Raw genomic sequence first — 19,987 nt, forward strand, 5'->3', positions numbered from 1 at the left:
CCTTGCTTTGTGCTGGGAAAGATTTATGTTGAGGATAAGCCTGAGAAATCAGTGAGGTAGCAGCTTGACATCTTGAAAACAAAGCACCACTGCAATATTTTTTCATCTATCAACTTTTATTTTTTCCTACAGTGGAACTTCCCCCTGCTGATGTTTGCATGGAAGATTGCCCCAGCTCTGTGCTGTGGCAATACAGTAGTTATTAAACCAGCAGAGCAAACACCACTCAGTGCGCTTTATATGGGAGCCCTCATCAAGGAGGTAAGAATAATTGACAGGAATAATGTCTCTGGCTCTCCTTACAGCTAAGGAACTACCACAGCATGTCTAGTTTAATTTGCCTGGTCAATTTTCACAAACCATGTTTCCTCTAATTCTGTTTTGCTAGGCTGGCTTTCCACCAGGAGTAATCAATATTTTGCCAGGATTTGGTCCAACTGCAGGCGCAGCAATAGCTTCTCATGTTGGCATAGATAAAATTGCTTTTACTGGATCTACTGAGGTAAGTGTATTCTAAAATATGTTACTGTGAGATATCAGTCCAGAAAATATTTGGGAACGGCAGCCAAGCTGTTGACTGGAGTTCCTCCGGGTCATTCAGCAGAAAGGATATACCCTCACCAGAATGGTCTGTCCTTCCCAGCTAAATCTACATATTATCACACTACCAAAGCAGAGGTGTCAGTTTCCCCTTAACACCAGCTGTACCAAATACCATGGCACAAGAAGCACATGTGGAAAAATATTGCTAGGATTTCCTATGGGCTTGTGAGGATATGAATTAGGACACGCGGGTAGATAGATTGTGTAGTATAAGCCACAGGGTGCACAAGTCCCTTTTTGGTGTCCATAATCTGTGTGACCTAGAAGCTATTGAAGAGGTTAATTCTGAAGAGAATGGTTTTAATCTACATAAAGGGGGCTGAACCAATCAGAACAGTGACTTTGCCTAACTCTCAAATATGTGCAAAGACCACTGTTATCATTCAGGAGTTGGGGATAATAGAGGTGCGACAGGCTGATGCCACCAGAGAAGGGTCCTTATCTCTCAGTCTGAAGAGAGGAAAAAAGGAAACCAGAAGGAGAGGAATCTCAATGGGAGTTTCAGGATTGGTAATATTTAAAGAGTGCTAAGAACAGGCCCTGTTCCATTGAGACTTTAACAGACCATTGTATGGACAGATCCTACAATTCCAGGGTCTGTTCCCTCCTTGATATGTGTATGTGACTCCCACTAGGCTCAATGGGTATTTTGTGTGCATCAAGGGTAGACTACGCTCCGTACAGGGGCGGCTCTATGTATTTTGCCGCCCCATGCACGGCAGTCAGGCAGCTTTCAGCGGTGCGCCTGTGGGAGGTCCGTTGGTCACACAGATTCTGCAGCATGCCTGCAGGAGGTCCGCCAGTCCTGTGGCCTCAGTGTACCCACTGCCGAAGCTGCAGGACCGGCAGACCTCTCACAGGCATGCCGCCGAAGGCTCCCTGACTGCCACCCCCGCAGGGACCAGCAGGCCACCCCCTGCGGCTTGCTGCCCCAGGCACGCACTTGGTGCACTGGTGCCTGGAGCCGCCCCTGACTCCGTAGTGAGATAGATTTACTCTTGGTGTGAGCTGGGCCGGCGCAACCCATTAGGCGACCTAGGCAGTCACCTAGGCTGCTGCGATTTGGGGGGTGGCAACCGCTGCGGTATTTCCGCGGCAGGACCTTCCGCCGCCTCTGTGGGGGGGGCGGCATTTTGGGGCGGGACCTTCCGCCGCCCTAGGGTGGCGGAAAAGCTGGCAGCGCTCCTAGGTGTGAGATTATAACCTGATCCAGCAGCCCTTATATGCAGGCATCGTAACTCTCACTGAAGTCACTGGGAAACTTGTGCGTGCAATGACTGCGGGATCAGGCTAAGGTATTACTTCCAATACTTTTTGGTGCAATACAATCTATAATGAACGTTAGGTACCACAGTGTATGGGCCTAAATTGTCAGTATAATGGGTATGCAATTGTGTGCCTAGTTTGCACACACAATTACCTTGCAGAAAATTACCATGTGTAATTGTGTGTGGATTTTTATGAAAATTTAGGTTATAATATACAAAAAGTAACAAAGTCAATTGCAACAAACATCAAATTTCAGATTACTTTGAGAAATTGCAATAATTTAATTACAACTCCTGTTCTGTAAGCAATTTACATTAGCATAATAGAATATTGGAAATCTTAATATGAGCTCTGTCTCTCCCTGCCCCCCCCCCATAAATTAAGTTGAAACAATTGTTTTCACAAAGGTACGTGGTCTGTGTTTAAGATAAATATTCTATTATACAGGATGTTGCGCTGTTTGGAGGAGAAATAATACAGATGGGTTAGGTTTCAAAGTTGTCTTTTGTAGCCAAAATAAATTTTTATTGTAGTTCAAGACAGCTTTAGTTTTAATAGGCGTTTAAAACTCAAAAGCTGTGGGTTTTATACTAACTCAGTGCCTACCTTTAAAAGCCTTACTAATAGGAAGTGAAAAGCATTACTGAGATGAAAAAGCAATTCTCTAAGAACCTAAAGCAAGAACAGATGGAACATTTTAATGCAGAGTTAGTGTAAACTGTTCCATATTGTTTCTGATTTCCTGTAACACTGAATTCTTGTAACAGCAAGTCAACATTGTAACATTTTAGACATGGTCCTGTAATATCAATGGTTATACAGAGCATCAGACTTCTCAGAAACTGTTTTCACATTTTTTAATGAAATAAAAATGGAAATATTTTGTGTGTCTACTCTTATCTACAGCAGGTCAGTTGTATATTCCAGCGATCTGGTTTCCTACAGCTATCAGATACACTCAGAGCCAGAATATTCCATTCCCACAGCTCTTCCAGGTGCTAGCACAGGCAGTTAATATTTTAGCTCTAACGAGTTAATGATAAAACCTATTAGAAGAAAAGCAAAGTTATTCAAGTTTAAGTGCCTGCAGCATGGGTTTTTCTCAATTCTCCACCACTAGAACCTCTTGCTTATACAGTAAACAATTCATATTTTCCCGTAAAAGCTAATTAAGCTCCCCAACTGCCTGCAAAAAAATCTTGTGTTTGCAGAATCAGAATTAATTGGGTTTTATTGTCTCTTTTTCAGCAGCGTTCCTTTAAGGAGGGGGGGGGGGGGAAGAGGTCATTCATAAATAATAAAAACTCAACAAACAAAAGAAATAAGACTAAGAGAGTCCAAGTGCATGACCATGACTCCATGCTGGAGTCCATTGTGAGGGCTCAAGTCTAGGTCCATACAACGATGACAATTTTTTTCTCATATTTTGACTTCAAACTCTAATCATTTAAGCCCCGCTTCAGGGAAGCACTGAAGCATGTACTTTATATCCATGCCTGTTCAAGACAACACGTCAGAACATGCTTTAACTTTAAGCATATGCTTAAGTTATGTCTTGAATAGGGATGCTTTCCTCAATCAGGGCTATAAACTGCATCTCTCATTTCCCTCTCCTAAACTGAGAAAGCCAATATGATCTCAATTGACTGGAGTGATAAAAGGCTTCTATTCTCTCAGTAAACAATGTAACTCATGATAATAGAAATGGAATGCACATTGAATCCAGAGGACTATCTCCCCCCTTCCCCCCCCAAGAACTTGGCAGAATCTGCTGGTTGAGCCAAACTCACTTTACAGTCCACCCCAGTTGACCACTCACTCCCTTCTGCAGCACAGCATGAAGGGGAATAAAATAGGGTTGACAACCCTTCAGGATTGTCCTGGAGTCTCCAGGAATTAAAGATTAGTATTTAAATAAAGATTATGTCACGTGATGAAACCTCCAGGAATACATCCAACCAAAACTGGCAACCCTAGCTCAGTAAAACCAAGTTAATCACATGGAAAAGGAGTCAGGGGCATACATATGGGTCAGGTGGCCACATGCTATGTCTTCTCCCACTGTAAAGCCACCAGCATGCCATATTACACAAGCTCTGCTCTGTGCAAGTTGGGGTGCGTGGTTTGACTTGCCAGCAGCGGACAGAGCTAGAAAGAAGTGATTGTATATGTCATTCTCAAGTTTCAGAGTGGTAGCTGTGTTAGTCTGTATCAGCAAAAAGAACGAGGAGTACTTGTGGCACCTTAGCGACTAACAAATTTATTTGGGCGTAAGCTTTCGTGGGCTGAAACCCACTTCATCAGAGAACATGAAAAAATGGGAATTGCCATATCAACTCTAACGAGACAATCCCTCACTCTCACAGATCTTGGGAAACAGGCCAGTCCTCGCTTACAGACAGCCCCCCAACCTGAAGCAAATACTCACCAGCAACCACACACCACACAACAAAAACACGAACCCAGGAACCTATCCTTGCAACAAAGCCCATTACCAACTCTGTCCACATATCTATTCAAGGGACACCATCATAGGACCTAATTACATCAGCCACGCCATCAGGGGCTCTTTCACCTGCACATCTACCAACGTAATATACGCCATCATTTGCCAGCAATGCCCCTCTGCCATGTACATTGGTCAAACCGGACAGTCTCTACGCAAAACAATAAACGGACACAAATCAGACCTCAAGAATTATAACATTCAAAAACCAGTTGGAGAACACTTCATCCTCCCTGGACACTCAATTACAGACCTAAAAGTCGCAATTCTTCAACAAAAAAACTTCAAAAACAGACTCCAATGAGAAACTGCAGAACTGGAATTAATTTGCAAACTGGACATCATTAAATTAGGCTTGAATAAAGACTGGGAGTGGATAGGTCATTACACAAACTAAAAACTATTTCCCCATGCTAATTTTTCCCCTACTATTACTCACACCTTCTTGTCAACTGTTTGAAATGGGCAATCCTGATTATCACTACAAAAGGTTTTTTTTCTCCTGCTGATACTAGCCCACCTTAACTGATTAGTCTTGTTAGAGTTGGTATGGCAACCCCCATTTTTTCATGTTTTCTGTATATATATATAACTTCCTACTGTATTTTCCACTGCATGCATCCGATGAAGTGTGTTTTAGCCCACGAAAGCTTATGCCCAAATAAATGTGTTTGTCTCTAAGGTGCCACAAGTACTCCTCGTTCTTTATTCTCAAGTTTATATTTCAAATTGCCACATAAATTAATGATGTACTCAGCAGCATTGACTGCATCTCCATAATCTTCAGTGGAGCAAGTAATGCCTAGCCACAGTGGAAAAGACAATAGATAGCTGGCCTCCACAAGCCCCTCATCCAATCCTTCTGAAGGTCTGCATTCCCACTGGCTTCACCTCATAGAATCAACGAACCATGAGGCAGACATTTTTGAAAGTGTGCCTTTCACAGGCCTTTATGTGGAAAGGGGGACATTTGTCCCTAACAGGGAGTTTAATTCAGATTAGAGAGGAGAAGAATCCATTCAGAACTTGCTATAGCACTTGAATCAATCAAAATATGAATTAGTCACTTCATGATGGCTCAGGTGTTAGGTTTGTGATTGTTTTGTTGATCAATTTGTACTCTCCAGCTCTTCTCTATTTCTGTCTCAGACTCTTGGGCACTTTGAGAATTGTTTTTAAATATCACATGTGTGCAAAGTCCATCTTCCCTTCATGGGTGTAGTTTGGGGGAGGCCAGGGGGGTTTGCCCCTTCCCAAATTGCAAGCCTTGGGCAGGCATGGAATTTGCCTCCCCCATGCATGGCCCCATTGGCCTGACTGGAGCTGCCCCCACCCCAAATATAAAGTCAAACTATGCCTATGCTTCCCTTTCGTCTTCCCATCCCATTAATAATGTTTTCCCTGATACTATCACTATTCCCTTCCCCCATTCCCTTTCCTTCATGGCTCATCTCATGCACAAAACAGTGGTCCTTCACCTCTTTCATCCCGCACACCACTTTGCAAGGCAAACATACCTCCATGGATCACCTCCTCTCCTAATCCCCCAATTCGTGGTTCTCAATGGTTCATTAGGAAAAGTTCTCCAGACCATTGGTGGTTTATGAACCACACTTTGAGAACCAATGCACTGAAGGAAAAAAAAATCATACTGAGCACAAGGTCCAGATTTGGAACATTTTGCCATGGTCCCTTTAGGTTTCAACAGCACTTTTGGCTTCTCTACTTGCACTGGTTTATACTCTTCAACAGCTTGCTTGATGGAAAGATTTTTAACAAGGTTGGTTGTTTCTGTTAGGTGCTTTTTAATGAATCAGACCCCGATTGTGTCCCTTCTCAATTACTGCAATCTTCTCCTCTCTGACCCCATTGACACCCTATTTCTCCCACACCCTGTTGGTCAAACGTTAGCTGCCAAATGGGACCTTCCTCACCAATTGAGCTGACCATGTCACCACCTATTTGTATTCCCTCAGGGGCTCCCACTACTTTGAGTTTACAGGTCTCCTCCTCGCTTTCACAGCTCTTTGTGACTCCGCTCTTGCCACCTACCTCATGGGTTTGGTTTCCTGTCATATTTCCCTCACCCTCTCTGCCCGACCATTGGTGCCAGTCCAGGGTGAAATTCTTGCCCTGTTGAAGCCAGTGGGATCTTTGCCATTGACTTCAGTTGGTCCAGGATTTCACCCCAGTTGCCCTGTTTGTTTCCCATAACCATCTCCATTTTTCCTATGCCACCCTCTGTCTGATTTCCTCACCATCTCACTACCTTCTCCACATTTACATCCCTTTTAAAAATACAGTTCTCCCAGGAGGCCCACAAGGAGTGATTATGTTAAAGTTACAAACAATCAAATGATCTTTTAAAAAGCTAAGTTATCCCAAGCTCTGGATTTCCCAGTGTGTCCCTGTACTTGCCTTTAGACTGCTAGTTCTTTAGGGCAGGAGATATCTTCATTTTTGATCACTTTACAGGTTTCTGTAGGTTGTCAACACTAGATAATGCAATATTAATGGTGGACAGAAGTGAGAACTGAAGATTGCTCCAAAAGCACCTTTAACATTTTTTTCACCATATGGAATGAGGTCATGTATTAACTGAGCCATTATCACACAATTCTCTTCTCTTTCCCTATAGTAAAATGAACTGCTGCAGCCATTGTTTACAACACCACAAATTCTTGTGAGGGGGCAGCAATTTGCACATATCTCAAATGCGGAGTGGTAGTTCTTCCTCTTCCTAAGATCTTTTGATTCTTTAAAGACAGGTTCTCTAAATAGTGAGGGGGAAAGGGCTCAGAAAGGCAGAAAAGCCGTTATTGTAGCTGCCAGCCAAATTCTGCAGCCACCAAAAATGCTTGTGTTATTGAATGCACTAAAACATTAACTTCATATTTACAACCACAATACACTGTATGTTCAAAAATGGAGGGAGTTGAGGCCAGGTTGAGAATCAGGCCCTCTATGTTACATTTACTAAACTAGTAATAGTATTATCATCATAAGATACTAACACAACTAATCCAATGTCTATGTGTATATAAAGCATGAGTTCTTGTATGGACATATAGGACTAATAATAATATCTAATGAATCAAGCAAAACATATAGTACTGTAGTTGGTAAGTATATAGTCAATAGAAGGATGAAAACAATACAATATAGATTAGAAATGTATTGACAATGGGGAAGCTTTTAATATAAATTTGCATGTTGCTACATATTACCCAGCAGTTTTCTCAGCAAATGTTTAATGTGTATCAATAACTTCTGTTCAAAAACAAATATGTTGCCTCCAAATCTGAACTGGTTTGCAACTCCATCCAGTTTTTACATGCTCTCAAGATGATAGGAATCACAGATAGCATGCTAAACATTTGAAGCACTGGCCAACGAGAAATGTATTTTAGGTGGCTGGTTTCCATGTTGTTCAAGCTAAACCCCATTAAAAAGCAGACAGGGTAACTCAGATTAAAGATATGATTCAGTTCTATGTTCATGCAGTTATGTGCATAAGCCAAATAAATATTCAATAAATGGGTTTGGATGCCTATGTAAACACAAGGTCCATAAACAACTTCAATAAAACCCAACAAAGCGTTCTGCATTTTGCTTGGCAGAGTGTTTTCTTTATGCAGTTAGATTAACAAACCATGATCTCATCATTAGTCAACAAGATACTAGAGAGACCATCAAAGCAAGCTACAGGAGAGTCAAGATTGATTCATGCCAAACAAATGTTTGTAGCTAACAGCTGTATTACCATTGATTCTAATTTACTCAGCAGGATTCTCCTTTCATTTCCTAAGTGAGATGAATGTCATGTTGCATGATATAGACAGCATGTCTACCTACTGCATGAGTAATGAGTTGTGTCAGCTCTCTTGTATCATAAAATCTTTCCTTGTTTTTGGATCTTCTTGAAGGATTATGTCCTGGTTTTTCTTCCACTAACAATACAATTCTTAAAGGCTATGTGTTCCATTTCCAAAAGTCTGTCAGTTAGTCAGACAACTGAAATGTCCAATAAAGGAGGCTTTGGGAAGGATACATTATATCCATTCATCATTTAGCTTAAGCCCTCTTGATAATTTTTGTCACTCATTCTGCTGGGCAACTTGTGCTTCCTGAATGACTAGGATACCCAAAATAAAACCATTCTTTTTTCTTTCCTTACTGCATTTGGTAGAGAGCTAGGAAGTTGTCCTTCTTCCAGATGTGAAATAAGGATACATACCAAAAGCTGCTCTTGTCCACTTCAGGATTGTGAAGTTCACTAATCTTTGCTGGTCTGGGAACAGTCCTCAAGGTCACTTTAGAAGCAGAGTACCGCATGTGGTCAAACAATGTTAGACTGAGTGATCTGGAGACAATCTGGAATCAAAATTCACACAAAATAAGCAACATCTCAGCTTTCAAGGTTTTGCCAAAAATCCCACTGAATTCTTTGACCTCAGAAGTTTAAAGGGCTAAACTAACCCTGCTGTGTGAATCCAAGGATTATAGGTAGTGCTTACTTGATTCTTAAACCACTAAACAGCCTCAAAACATTGGGAGGTTCAGGTCAGGGAAGCACCTGAACATTCAAATGCACTATTCAGGACTGGAGTGGAAACCTCACAGGACTAGGGCTTTGTTTCGGTTTTTGTGATGGGGGGAAGAGGCTTTGAGAGTTCCAGGGCTTTTAGTAAGATTAGAAATTACAGCTTTTTGTGTATGATTTTGGAACTTCCACTTCTGTCTGGAATCAGAAAGCACAGAGGCACATGAAAATAAAAGATAATGGGTGCAATAGCTTACCCAAAACCCAACCCTCGAAAAGAATTTGGATGAAGTTTTGGGTCTCATCCCAAACTGGTTTGCACTCTCCTATTTAATATGTGACTAGATGAATCTCTTCCGATGAGAAAGATTGATCATTCAGAAACAAAAAACAAAGCCAACTATTGAGTGCTTCTGTCAATTATTTAATTAATACAAAGAAAACAGCAATCAGTTTAATAATTTAACACTTTTAGGGACGGCAATTCAAGTAGCTGTTTTGAACAGAGGTGTCCTGTACAGCTGGGTGTCCCATTTCCCTCCCTCTCCACCACCCCCCTCCCTGTCACCCCACATAACAGATTTTCTTTGAGATGAGCCAAATTACATCTACCCACACCCTCCATGCAGTTTACAGGGTTATGGTACTTCACAACTTATCCAGGGATACTCCTGATATCTATCTTGCAGCCTATTCAAAACAAGGATGGGGAGTCGAGGTTTTCTGTGCCAACATTCCTGCTGATTAATCAGTTCAGCTCCATTATCTGTGGGGGAGTCCTCGTTTCCAAAGTTCCCTCGCTACGCTGCATTGCCTGTTGGAAGTTCACAGATATAGCTAAGAGACACCACAGGGAGCATGAAGTAAAAGACTACAGGGACTGGAAATCTATCACTTATCCCTTGGTAACTCTCACTGTGGATGAAGAGAGAAATGAAAAAGGCTCCTTTTCTCAATAAATAATCACAGCCTCAGTACCCTCCTTAAGGCTCCCCTCATGCCATGAGTGCACAGAGCACCATACGGGCTGAACAAAATGCCAGTGCTTACTAGCAGCAGGCCCCATAGTAAGCGGCTTTTTGCCCTACCACCCATAAGCGTGAATTTATTCCCAGTGTTAAGGCTGAAGTGAGACTCTCTGTTAAGCTTACACTTGGAACATTGGCAACCTCTGTATATTAAAGATAACACATTTCCAAATTAGGATCATGGTCTCCAGCCCCTTTGGATCTATAACATTTGGCAACCAGGGCCGGATTTCCAATTAGGCACAATAGGCACGTGCCTAGAGGCGCTGGCATTCTCAGGGTTCCTTAAAGTTAAAAGAGGGTTAAAAGTTTTATTTTTTTACGGCAAACATTGGGGTGCTGAAGATACTGTGCCTAGGGGTGTGTACGGTGTAAATCTGGCCCTTTGGCAACCTCTTGTTTTGCCAGGTGTTTTAATCTTTTTTGGTAACTAGGTCACAAATATTGTGACATTAAAGTGGAAACGAGGGGTTGCATGTTCTGCTTTTTGTTTGTATTGTGATTTTCGGGTGGATCTAGTTAATTATTGGTCTTCTAAAGAGGGAGGCTGAAGACATAAGGCTGCAGAGTGCCATTGGCTAGCACCGATTATAATGGCCAGGCTCTAGCTGATTTTCAAACGTACATTTCATAACTGTTTGGGAGATGTTGGAATTTCTAAGTGACGTGTTAAACATATTCAGTGTGGCCTGCTGTCAGTCAAACATAGTGGTAAAATCAGCTCCAATTAAGGGGATATGTAAGGAATTTCATGATAATGTCAGCACTCCATTTCATCATTATAGAGGTAAAGAAAAGATACTGAAGTTAATTTATTTTAAAAAAATCCACAGTCAAACTTGATAGTGGTATCGCCAGATACACAGTTAATCATTGAGTTACATGGAATGGCTGACAATTCCCTAATTATCCTGTGGGCTTTTTTCTTTGTTTTTTCTGGTGGGGGCCCTGGGTTCTATTTCATTTGCTTTATGATTACTCCAGTGCTGGCTTAACTTTCTCTAGCAGACTGACTTTAATGCTGTAGGTCAGCTTCTCTCCCATTAACCCCTTAATGCTGGCAGTCACAAGCACCTGGCCCTGTGTACAGAAGTTTAACATTGAGAAATATCAACAGCTAGGTCCTGCAGCACAGTCAAAGCGTAGCTGAAAGTTCAGCTGCTGATGGGATTTTTGCACAAGGAAAGACTGATTTCTAATGGCTAGAGAGAAGGATTGGGAATCAAACTGCATGTGTACATGTGTGTCAGCCAGCTACTGACTTGCGGCGTGACCTTGGGCATGTAATTCTCATAGGCTTTTAGGCATCTGACTCCTTAGTTGCCTAAATACCTTTGAGGATCTGAGTCTTAGGCCCTAATTCAACAAAGCACTTAAGAACATGCTTAAGTCCATCCCTTTTCAGCAGAGCACTGAACCCTGTACTCATGTTTTACTATATCAGGGCCTTAATCTCCTCATGACTGTTTCCCAAACCTACAACATGGGCATAATAATACAGTTTGAACAGTGGAAACCACGTAGAAATCTGGTTAAACTAGTTATTGGGGATTTCCCCAGCACAGGGGAATCTCCAGGGAACATAGCGCAGGTGTTACGAGCTCCAGCTCCATGCTATGCGACCCTTCTGACATTGGCATAGGTGGCATGTCATAGGTATGGCTAGCAGAAGGTGGGGGTGGCCAGACTGGTGCTGCACTTTATTGATCCTCACCTGCAGAATCATCTCTTAGGGCTGCTCCAAACTACACCAGGGGCTGCATTTGCCTCCAATGACCCCTACTATTGAGAAGGACCAAAGGGATCTCAAAACCACCTTTGACTCCCACCCTTACTACCTGTTCTAGCTGTGGTGCAGCTTAGTATCTGGCCTGGTATGTGTGCACTGTATTTTGCCTGTGCAATCCTTCTGTAACTACTGTATGCTGCTAATCCGATTTATAATGCAGCTAATTTTAAAATGAGGTGATATATTCTGGTTTATAATTTCACTCTTCAAATTAGTTTAATTCTTTGGGGACTAAAAAATTGAATGTTTGAGAGGGTGTATATATATATATACACACACACACACATTCCTCAGAACTTATTTGGCTAACAATCTGGAAAATGTCAGTGTTCAGAGTGGATTGCAATAAATTACAAAACAATTAAAGCGATCGTATTACTAATAGCTGTACTGTATAAAAGAAGCATGATGGTGCTTATTACTAAAGAAGAACTCAATGCATTCTGTGCTAGTACAAGTGACTTTGTTTCAGTATCAACAGAAAGCGGTCAGCCTAAACCTCTTGTTAATGGTATGGAAAACCCTTTGCACTTACTCCATATATAATTAAAAAAACTGGTTTGTGTAAGAAGTCATTCCAGTTACACAGATTTCAGCTTAATTCTCCTATTGATCCTGGCAATAAAAAGACAGAAGAAAATGATCACTAAGCCAGGCTTTTCCCCAGCTCCAAAATGTATGCTGCCATGCCCGGTCTCTTGCAAGGAGGTTTATTTTCTTAAGAGAAGCCAGCAGACGAACACAAAAACAGTCTTTTAAGTCACTCCTTAGCCTTAGACTTCAGGGCTGCCCCCCACCCCCCTACCCTGAGAGGGCTCTGGTGCTCCTGGCAGTTTCCCAGTTTCAGTCAGCTCTGCTCCCTTCCTGGAGCAGCAGCCCCTAGCCACCTGGCCCCTTGCTCTAGGGACTCAGCACCCAAGTTAGCTCTACTTCACGTAACTTCTTTGCCCTAGCCCATCGCTGCCACCATCCAAACTGCCCACTAGAAGCCCTTTATGGGCCCACCTGTAGCCCAGCCCTCTTTAATTGGCTTGGACTCACCTGCTCTGGTCCAGAGGCACTAGGCTTAGTCTATCCCTAGGGACTAGCTACCCTGTGACAAGAACCCAAACCCATTTCAGCACAGCTATTGAAGGGGCATGCCTATTGACAGGTTTGTCCCATGTCTTGGCCACCCTCCAGTTCTGGGAAAGGCCTGGAAAGTTGTCTCTTTCTTACGTGATTCTGTGGATTTGAAGAACCTGCTGGATTATTTAATAGCTGTGTCCCACTAATATCCAGAGCTTGCTAGTGCAGTTAACTGTATGACTGCATTGTGTGTAAAATGTTTCTCCATTTCCTTTCAGGTTGGGAAGCTGATTCAAGAAGCAGCTGGAAGGAGTAATTTGAAGAGAGTAACTCTGGAGCTGGGAGGGAAGAGCCCCAACATCATTTTTGCAGATGCTGATTGTAAGTCAGCACTTACGCATTCTCCTTAAATCTGACAATGATAATACAATCCGTGCAGTATTCCTTTTGCTATGCGATTTGATTGTATATTTTACACTCCTCTTGAACTTCTTAATTTGCAATGTGCTGCAGAATTGTGCATTGACAAAACATAACTGCCTTTGTCAGAGCCTCAGAGGGTAGCTGGAGGTTTGGCAGCTAGGTAAGGTGTGTGCAGCTGGGAGTTAGAACATAAGAACAGTCATACTGGGTCAGAGCAAATGTCCATCCAGCCCAGTATCCTGTCTTCCGACAGTGGCCAATGCCAGGTGCCCCAGAGGGAATGAACAGAACGGGCAATCATCATGTGATCCAGCCCCCCTTGCCCATTCTGGGGCACACGTACCAGGCCAGATATTTAGGAGTTTTGACACCTTAGAAGTTGCGGGCAGCATTTTAAGATTGTGGGATAAGCACATTAGCTGGAAATTTCTGCTAAAATGATCAGCAATTAAGTAGTTAAAATGTTGACATTTAAATTGTTCAGCAGGAGGTTTTGAAGTTAACAACTTATTACAATGAATGGGTCAGTTCACACCTTGCTTTGAGCTATTGTTTCAGGCTGCTGTTCAGACACACTGCACTCATTGCACTTTTGAAAAGCTTTCTTTGGCTTTGTCTACACTGGCAAAAATACACACACACACACACGCCCTGAAAGACCAAAGTTCTGTCGATGAAAAGCACCAGTGCGAACAGCGCTTTATCTGCAGGAGCGCTCTGCTGCCGACAAAGCTACCCCACCACTCCTTGGGAGTGGAAGTTTTTTGTGGGCGGGAGAGCTCTCTCCCGCTGACAAACAGCAGCTACACTGCACGTCTTTTAGCAGCACAGTTATAGCGGCACAGCTGTGTCGCTAAAAGGTGCGTAGTGTAGTGCAACCATAGGGGCTAGAAATTTAGGTTTTTTAACTAAACAAGAGAAAGCAGTGCCACATGCCGATCAACAGAAGGATACAACCCTATGTCCACTTTCAAAGCTTTCAGATAGGCTCTGCAAGATTAGGATAAAGTTGAAGAACTCTCAACTACAGAGAGCTGGTTGGTATGGGGAAAAGTTACCAACTCTACTGATATACAGTACTTATACAACTACAGTTATCCTGATATAAATCCTGTGTGGACATACTTATTCAGGTAGAAGAATGGCTTTTATCATGTTAAACACCTTCCCAAGTGACATAAACTACAGTGGCATAAGGGCATCCACACAGAGGGTTTACCATGTAACTATAACTGTTTTAATTCACACCTTAGATTATACCCCCAAAAAAGTTCCAATGCAGACAAGGCCTCAAGTCTTGCTATGCACAGACTTTCACTGATTTAACTCAACCAATGCAAACCCATTTACGGACACCCTTATTTTGGTTTGAGAGGTTTATTTTGAATTATTTAAAGCTATTCCTAATTAATTAGTTTAAAGCTATTTCTTAAAAAAAGGCTAAATTGAAATAAGTGATTCAAACTGAAATTGTCCACATGCTTTTTACAACCAGTTTAACTAATGTGGCTGAAATCACAGCTTAAATTGAAGCAGATGCCACTAGGCATGTAGAGAAAACTAGACAGAATTCTCCTGGATTGGAACAAATTGTTCTGCCTAAAGCTTTGTGATTTTAGGTAACCTGAAACAAGCAGCCAAAATATTAATTAATCCATCTCTACAATTAACACAATTCAACAGTTGTCCAGTTCTTGCTCAAAGCTACTGTTTTCACGGACAATTGACAGGCGACAACTTGTTCTCCTTCCAAGCAATTATTACAGATCCCATATGCCATAAATGTTTCAAGAGCTTCTTTCCCTTCTTTCCCCCATATTCTGCTTGATCTACAGAGAAATTTAAATATAAAGTACAGTTATGTTCACAGTATATCATACAAAACAGAGGATCAATAATAGGTTTTGGTCTCCTTGCAAATATACTACTAGCACCCAACCTGAGATTCTAAGACACTAGTTAAACATTGAAGAGATTTTGCTGGCTGTTACAAAGGAACTGTTTAATCTGTTTACAGAACAACGTGTGTGAAAGTTTGCTGATAGTGTGGCAAAGCCATAGAAACTATACGGTTCTTTGAAAAGCCACAAGTGGATGGTTACTGCCCTTCGGAGTGCAAAACTACGTTAAGAAAAGAAAAAGGAAATCTGTTAACCAGTTCTAAATGCTATTGTTCTCAATCTTTGTGGATTCTTCTTGGGAGATTTTGAATGAGTTTCAGGAAACAGTCTGAATTACTTTTTCAAGATGATGGTGAAAAGGAAACACATTTGACATGTTTCTTAGACAGGGTTTTCTGAAAATAAAGCATTGTTGTTGTTGTTGTTTTAAATCCCCAAATTGATCATATTCTACACCAAACTCCAAAGTGCTGCAACTGACAGTGGGGTAATGGCTACCCTGTTGGACATCACTGCTTAATAAGGTGGTATTTTTAATCTTTATAAAGGCACATGAAATACCATGAGGGCCAAATTCTGTTCTAGGCATCTGTTGCACCCAAATAACCAAGGGTAGAATTTTTGTTCCTATGTACCTGATTTTCCTCCCACTGGTGTACAGGAGTAACTCCACGGGAGTCACCAGCATTTCAGTAATGTCAAACCTCATGTAAATGAGAGAAAAATCATGCCTTAATAGTCTACAGCATTTGATCTCTTAAACTTAAAACACATATTGTGTACCATGTTTTCACAGGGATTGTTACATAAAATAAAATGAATCCTCATGTATAGGACCATACCACAGTAATGTGTTTTTAATTTTTTTTTTAACCAAATCCTGTAATTCTGCTATGAAGTTATAAAAACTCAACACTAAATAATATGTCTGATGCTGGCTACAATAGCAGTGTGTGAATTACTTCTCACAGCAGTGTGTGGCTGTCTTGGTTTTGTAGTGGACTATGCTGTGGAACAAGCTCACCAGGGGGTCTTCTTCAATCAAGGACAATGTTGCACTGCAGGCTCGCGGATTTACGTGGAAGAGTCGATCTACGAGGAGTTTGTTAGAAGAAGTGTCGAACGTGCCAAGAGGAGAGTAGTGGGGAGTCCTTTTGACCCAACTACAGAACAAGGTCCCCAGGTAAAGAATAATGCATCAGCTCTTCATGACACGTGGGCACTGCATAGAGAGTATGGTGGTGCCTGTTTAGCACTGTGGTTCTCATTCAAACCACAGCATGTTTTGTGGCCAATGAATGCATGACTTGTTGTGGTACACAGGGATTGAAATAACAAATATTTTTAAAAGTATAATTCCAAAGGGGCCAACCTTATCTGCTGCAGTGCAGAAGTGGGTCTCTCCCCCTTCATGGAAAGTCACATTTGCATTATATTATCTGAGCATACTGGCAAATTCTACAAAGTTTGCTTCATAGAATTAAAGGTAGATTTTGTCCTTAAATCTACACTGTGCACCTCGAAGCTGTGCAATGAGCACATGCAATGGAGAGGCAGAGTCCCAGAAGTCTCTGCTCTACGCTGTCATCTTTCAAAAAGTTCATAGTGCCATAATTGTGATTATTGATCTCCAAAAAGGAGTGAGTTTTGAACAAAAATTAGGCAGATTTGGAAAAATCGCTAAATTGCACTAAAAATTACCTATAAATATCTAATTGTAATTAAACCCCCTGGTTGGGTCATTTGTAGGACATCTGGACCTAAAGGCATGACCCATCTACCAACTGAACAAAAGGCTCAGCTTCATTAGATGGAAGGCAGTAGCAGACTCATTAGTCTCACTATGTGGGACAGCCACTATAGCAGGACAAAGACCATACAGGGTTAATGTGGGTTACACTATTCTTTGAGATGGGGAAGTCAACAGGAGTTGCAGGTATTTAATACCTCTCAAGTTTGAGCCAAAGTGAGCATTTGTGAGCATGCTCTCAGACTCATTCTGGTTTGTAGTCAAGAGTACTATCAAGCAGTAGAACTAACACAGCTTCTTCAACCTTTAAGATCGATAAGAAACAGTATAACAAGATCCTGGAACTTATCCAAAGTGGCATTACAGAAGGTGCAAAACTCGAATGTGGAGGTAAAGGACTAGGAAGAAAGGGTTTCTTCATTGAACCTACGGTGTTTTCCAATGTAACAGATGACATGCGGATTGCCAAGGAAGAGGTATTCACAAATTTCCTCTCTGGGGCATAATCATTATAAATTTGTGTCTAAACAGGATTTAATTTATTTTAGAAGATAAAAGTTTTAGAGTCGGAATTTACTGTTGTAAATGGAATATGGGTCTTGCTGGGCAGTGGTGAGCGTCTCAATACCCTTTAGGGGGAGAGAAGTTCTCAGCACCTGTTTGGGTGAAGAATCGGTGTTAGTTAGCCAAGTTCCAGTGCTGAGAAAAGAGAAAAGGAAGTGGACGGGATTCATTGAGTGGCTGCTCGTCCTAGGGCTCTGCTTTGGGAAAGCTCACACCGTTTTGCAGGGAGCTGGTGCCGCTTATAAATACTCCTGTTGGAATTGGTAAAGAGTAAAACAGGAAAAGGGAGACAGCTGGGAAAAAATGGGGATTTTTATCCCAAGGCTGTTTTACAAATTAACCATTAATCTCTGTTGCAGATCTTTGGGCCTGTTCAAGAAATACTGAGATTTAAAACCATGGATGAAGTTATAGAGAGAGCCAACAATTCAGATTTTGGACTGGTAGCTGCTGTCTTTACAAATGACATAAACAAGGCCCTGACAGTCTCATCAGCAATGCAAGCTGGAACCGTGTGGTAAGGCACCAGTCACCATGCATTCCTGCTGTTGGAGATAAGGGGTTTGACTCACCATTGTGCCACCCTAGTTTTCCACCCTTTCCCAGGCCCAGTCTAGATATCTACTAACTGTAGAGGTAAAGTGTTTTGTCATCACCCCGCCCAGTTTACTTATATATTGTGCCTTCCCCCATCTTCTTTAGATTGTAAACTCAGACGCTGGCATGCTGGTAGGCACTGCTGAAAACAAATAATAGGAAATAAGCATCATCATCCTAATAAAATAAAAATAATGTCCTGTGTTGTTTTCAGAATGGAGGAACCCTGTTAGATTTTTCTGATGAATGCACCAAGAATAATGCAGTTGCTGATGTTAAAGTACATACATCAGGAAAACAACAGGCACCCACTGTCCCTAATCCTTAGGGACTGACAAGCTCCATTTCTGAGGGTTAACAACAGCATGTAATTTGATATGTTAGGACTGGATAAACTAAAGAGCCCGGAGGAAATCAGGTGGAAAAAGACAATTTCAAATCTAATAGCAAAGCGTACAAGGTGGCATTGAGGTTTGTTAACAAATTAACAGTTGGTTACTGAAGCTGAATTCAAGCTACTTTCCTTTTTCCCTCAGCATCTAAGGAGCTGACCCTGCTCCCTTTTGAAGACAATGGGAGTTGTGTCATTGTCTGCATTGGGAGTAGGATTATGCTCATAAAAGATAAACTGCTTATGTTTCTTTTAATATGTTTGAAATTACTTAGTTACTACAAATAGTTGGCTAGTGTCCTTACTTCTATGGGTACATCTACACTACAGCGGGGAGTCGATTTAAGATACGCAAATTCAGCTACGTGAATAGCGTAGCTGAATTCGACGTATTACAGCCGACTTACCCCGTTGTGAGGACGGCGGCAAAATCGACTTCTGCCGCTTTTTGTCGGCGGCGCTTACTCCCACCTCCGCTGGTGGAGTTAGAGCGCCGATTCGGGGATCGATTGTCGCGTCCCGACGGAACGCGATAAATCGATCCCCGAGAGGTCGATTTCTACCCGCCGATTCAGGCGGGTAGTATAGACCAGGCCTATGAGTTTAGTCCTCCCAACGGGATTCCCAAATACATAACTGACAATGCACCCAGATTTAGCTCCTTTTCTTTTGACAGGATAAATTGTTACAATGCCTTAAATGCCCAGAGTCCTTTTGGAGGGTTCAAAATGTCTGGCAATGGGAGAGAAATGTAAGTATCATATTATTCCTTCTAAACTTTGCTCAGATATACAAGTAAGGAAACATTAGTGAATTTTTAGATTGAAAACGATAGAGATAGGCATGTACCACACTGATGAGCGTGGTATGAGAAGACAGGGATACTCGTGTCTTGGTTGCATATACATTTGGCTTGCATGGCACTATTATTTTTCCCTTGGAGATTTTGGAACAGCAAGGTGACTTAGTGAGACTGTCTTCTCATTCCTAAAGAGAATGGAAGTTTCCAAATATCTCCCTGATCCAGGAGATTTTTCCTTGGACATATTAACTGGTAATTTTCTGGGAAGATTCCCATGTTGTCGTTCTTCTGTCATATTGCTTGCCTCCCTAGCTGTAACTCTTTGTATTTTTTTTTCTGTCACCACTGTTGTTTTCCACAGTTCCCAATACTGGACTACCCGTATGTAACTAAAATGCTATTTATCTCTTCCAGATTTAACAACATTAAATGAAATCAGGCCTACACTAAGGCGACTCTTAACACTTCCTAAAAAAATTCCCCTTCTGTTATGGAATATCTGTCTTCTTTCCTATTCCAGTTGGAAGTAAATGGCAGATCTCTTGGAGTGGAATCCCACCCTTAATCCTCTTCCTACCATACCTAGTTTAACGTCCTACCAGTATTAAACCCTCTTGGAAATAGCAAGATATTTTATCAATTGTATATGCAGCACCTTTGATTATGTATTTGTTAATATATATGTATAACAGGCAAATTCCTGTGCAGAGGGCACATGAACCACTTAAGTCCCATTTAATCCCTGAAAAAGGC

At 41.7% G+C, this 19,987-nt stretch overlaps 1 protein-coding gene across 1 annotated transcript in view; it reads left to right on the forward strand.

The window, feature by feature from the left end:
* Positions 1–19,987, forward strand: part of ALDH1A2 (aldehyde dehydrogenase 1 family member A2) — a 72,426-nt gene that overhangs the window by 46,043 nt on the left and 6,396 nt on the right. Inside the window, exons 6-12 of the mRNA XM_034783539.1 lie at positions 133–261; positions 389–502; positions 13,085–13,187; positions 16,129–16,313; positions 17,192–17,356; positions 17,804–17,961; positions 19,109–19,183. Coding sequence (XP_034639430.1) covers positions 133–261; positions 389–502; positions 13,085–13,187; positions 16,129–16,313; positions 17,192–17,356; positions 17,804–17,961; positions 19,109–19,183 — 929 coding nt within the window. The remainder of the gene's footprint in view (positions 1–132; positions 262–388; positions 503–13,084; positions 13,188–16,128; positions 16,314–17,191; positions 17,357–17,803; positions 17,962–19,108; positions 19,184–19,987) is intronic.

This window comes from Trachemys scripta, chromosome 10, assembly GCF_013100865.1.
Source record: "Trachemys scripta elegans isolate TJP31775 chromosome 10, CAS_Tse_1.0, whole genome shotgun sequence".
NCBI lineage: Eukaryota > Metazoa > Chordata > Testudines > Emydidae > Trachemys > Trachemys scripta.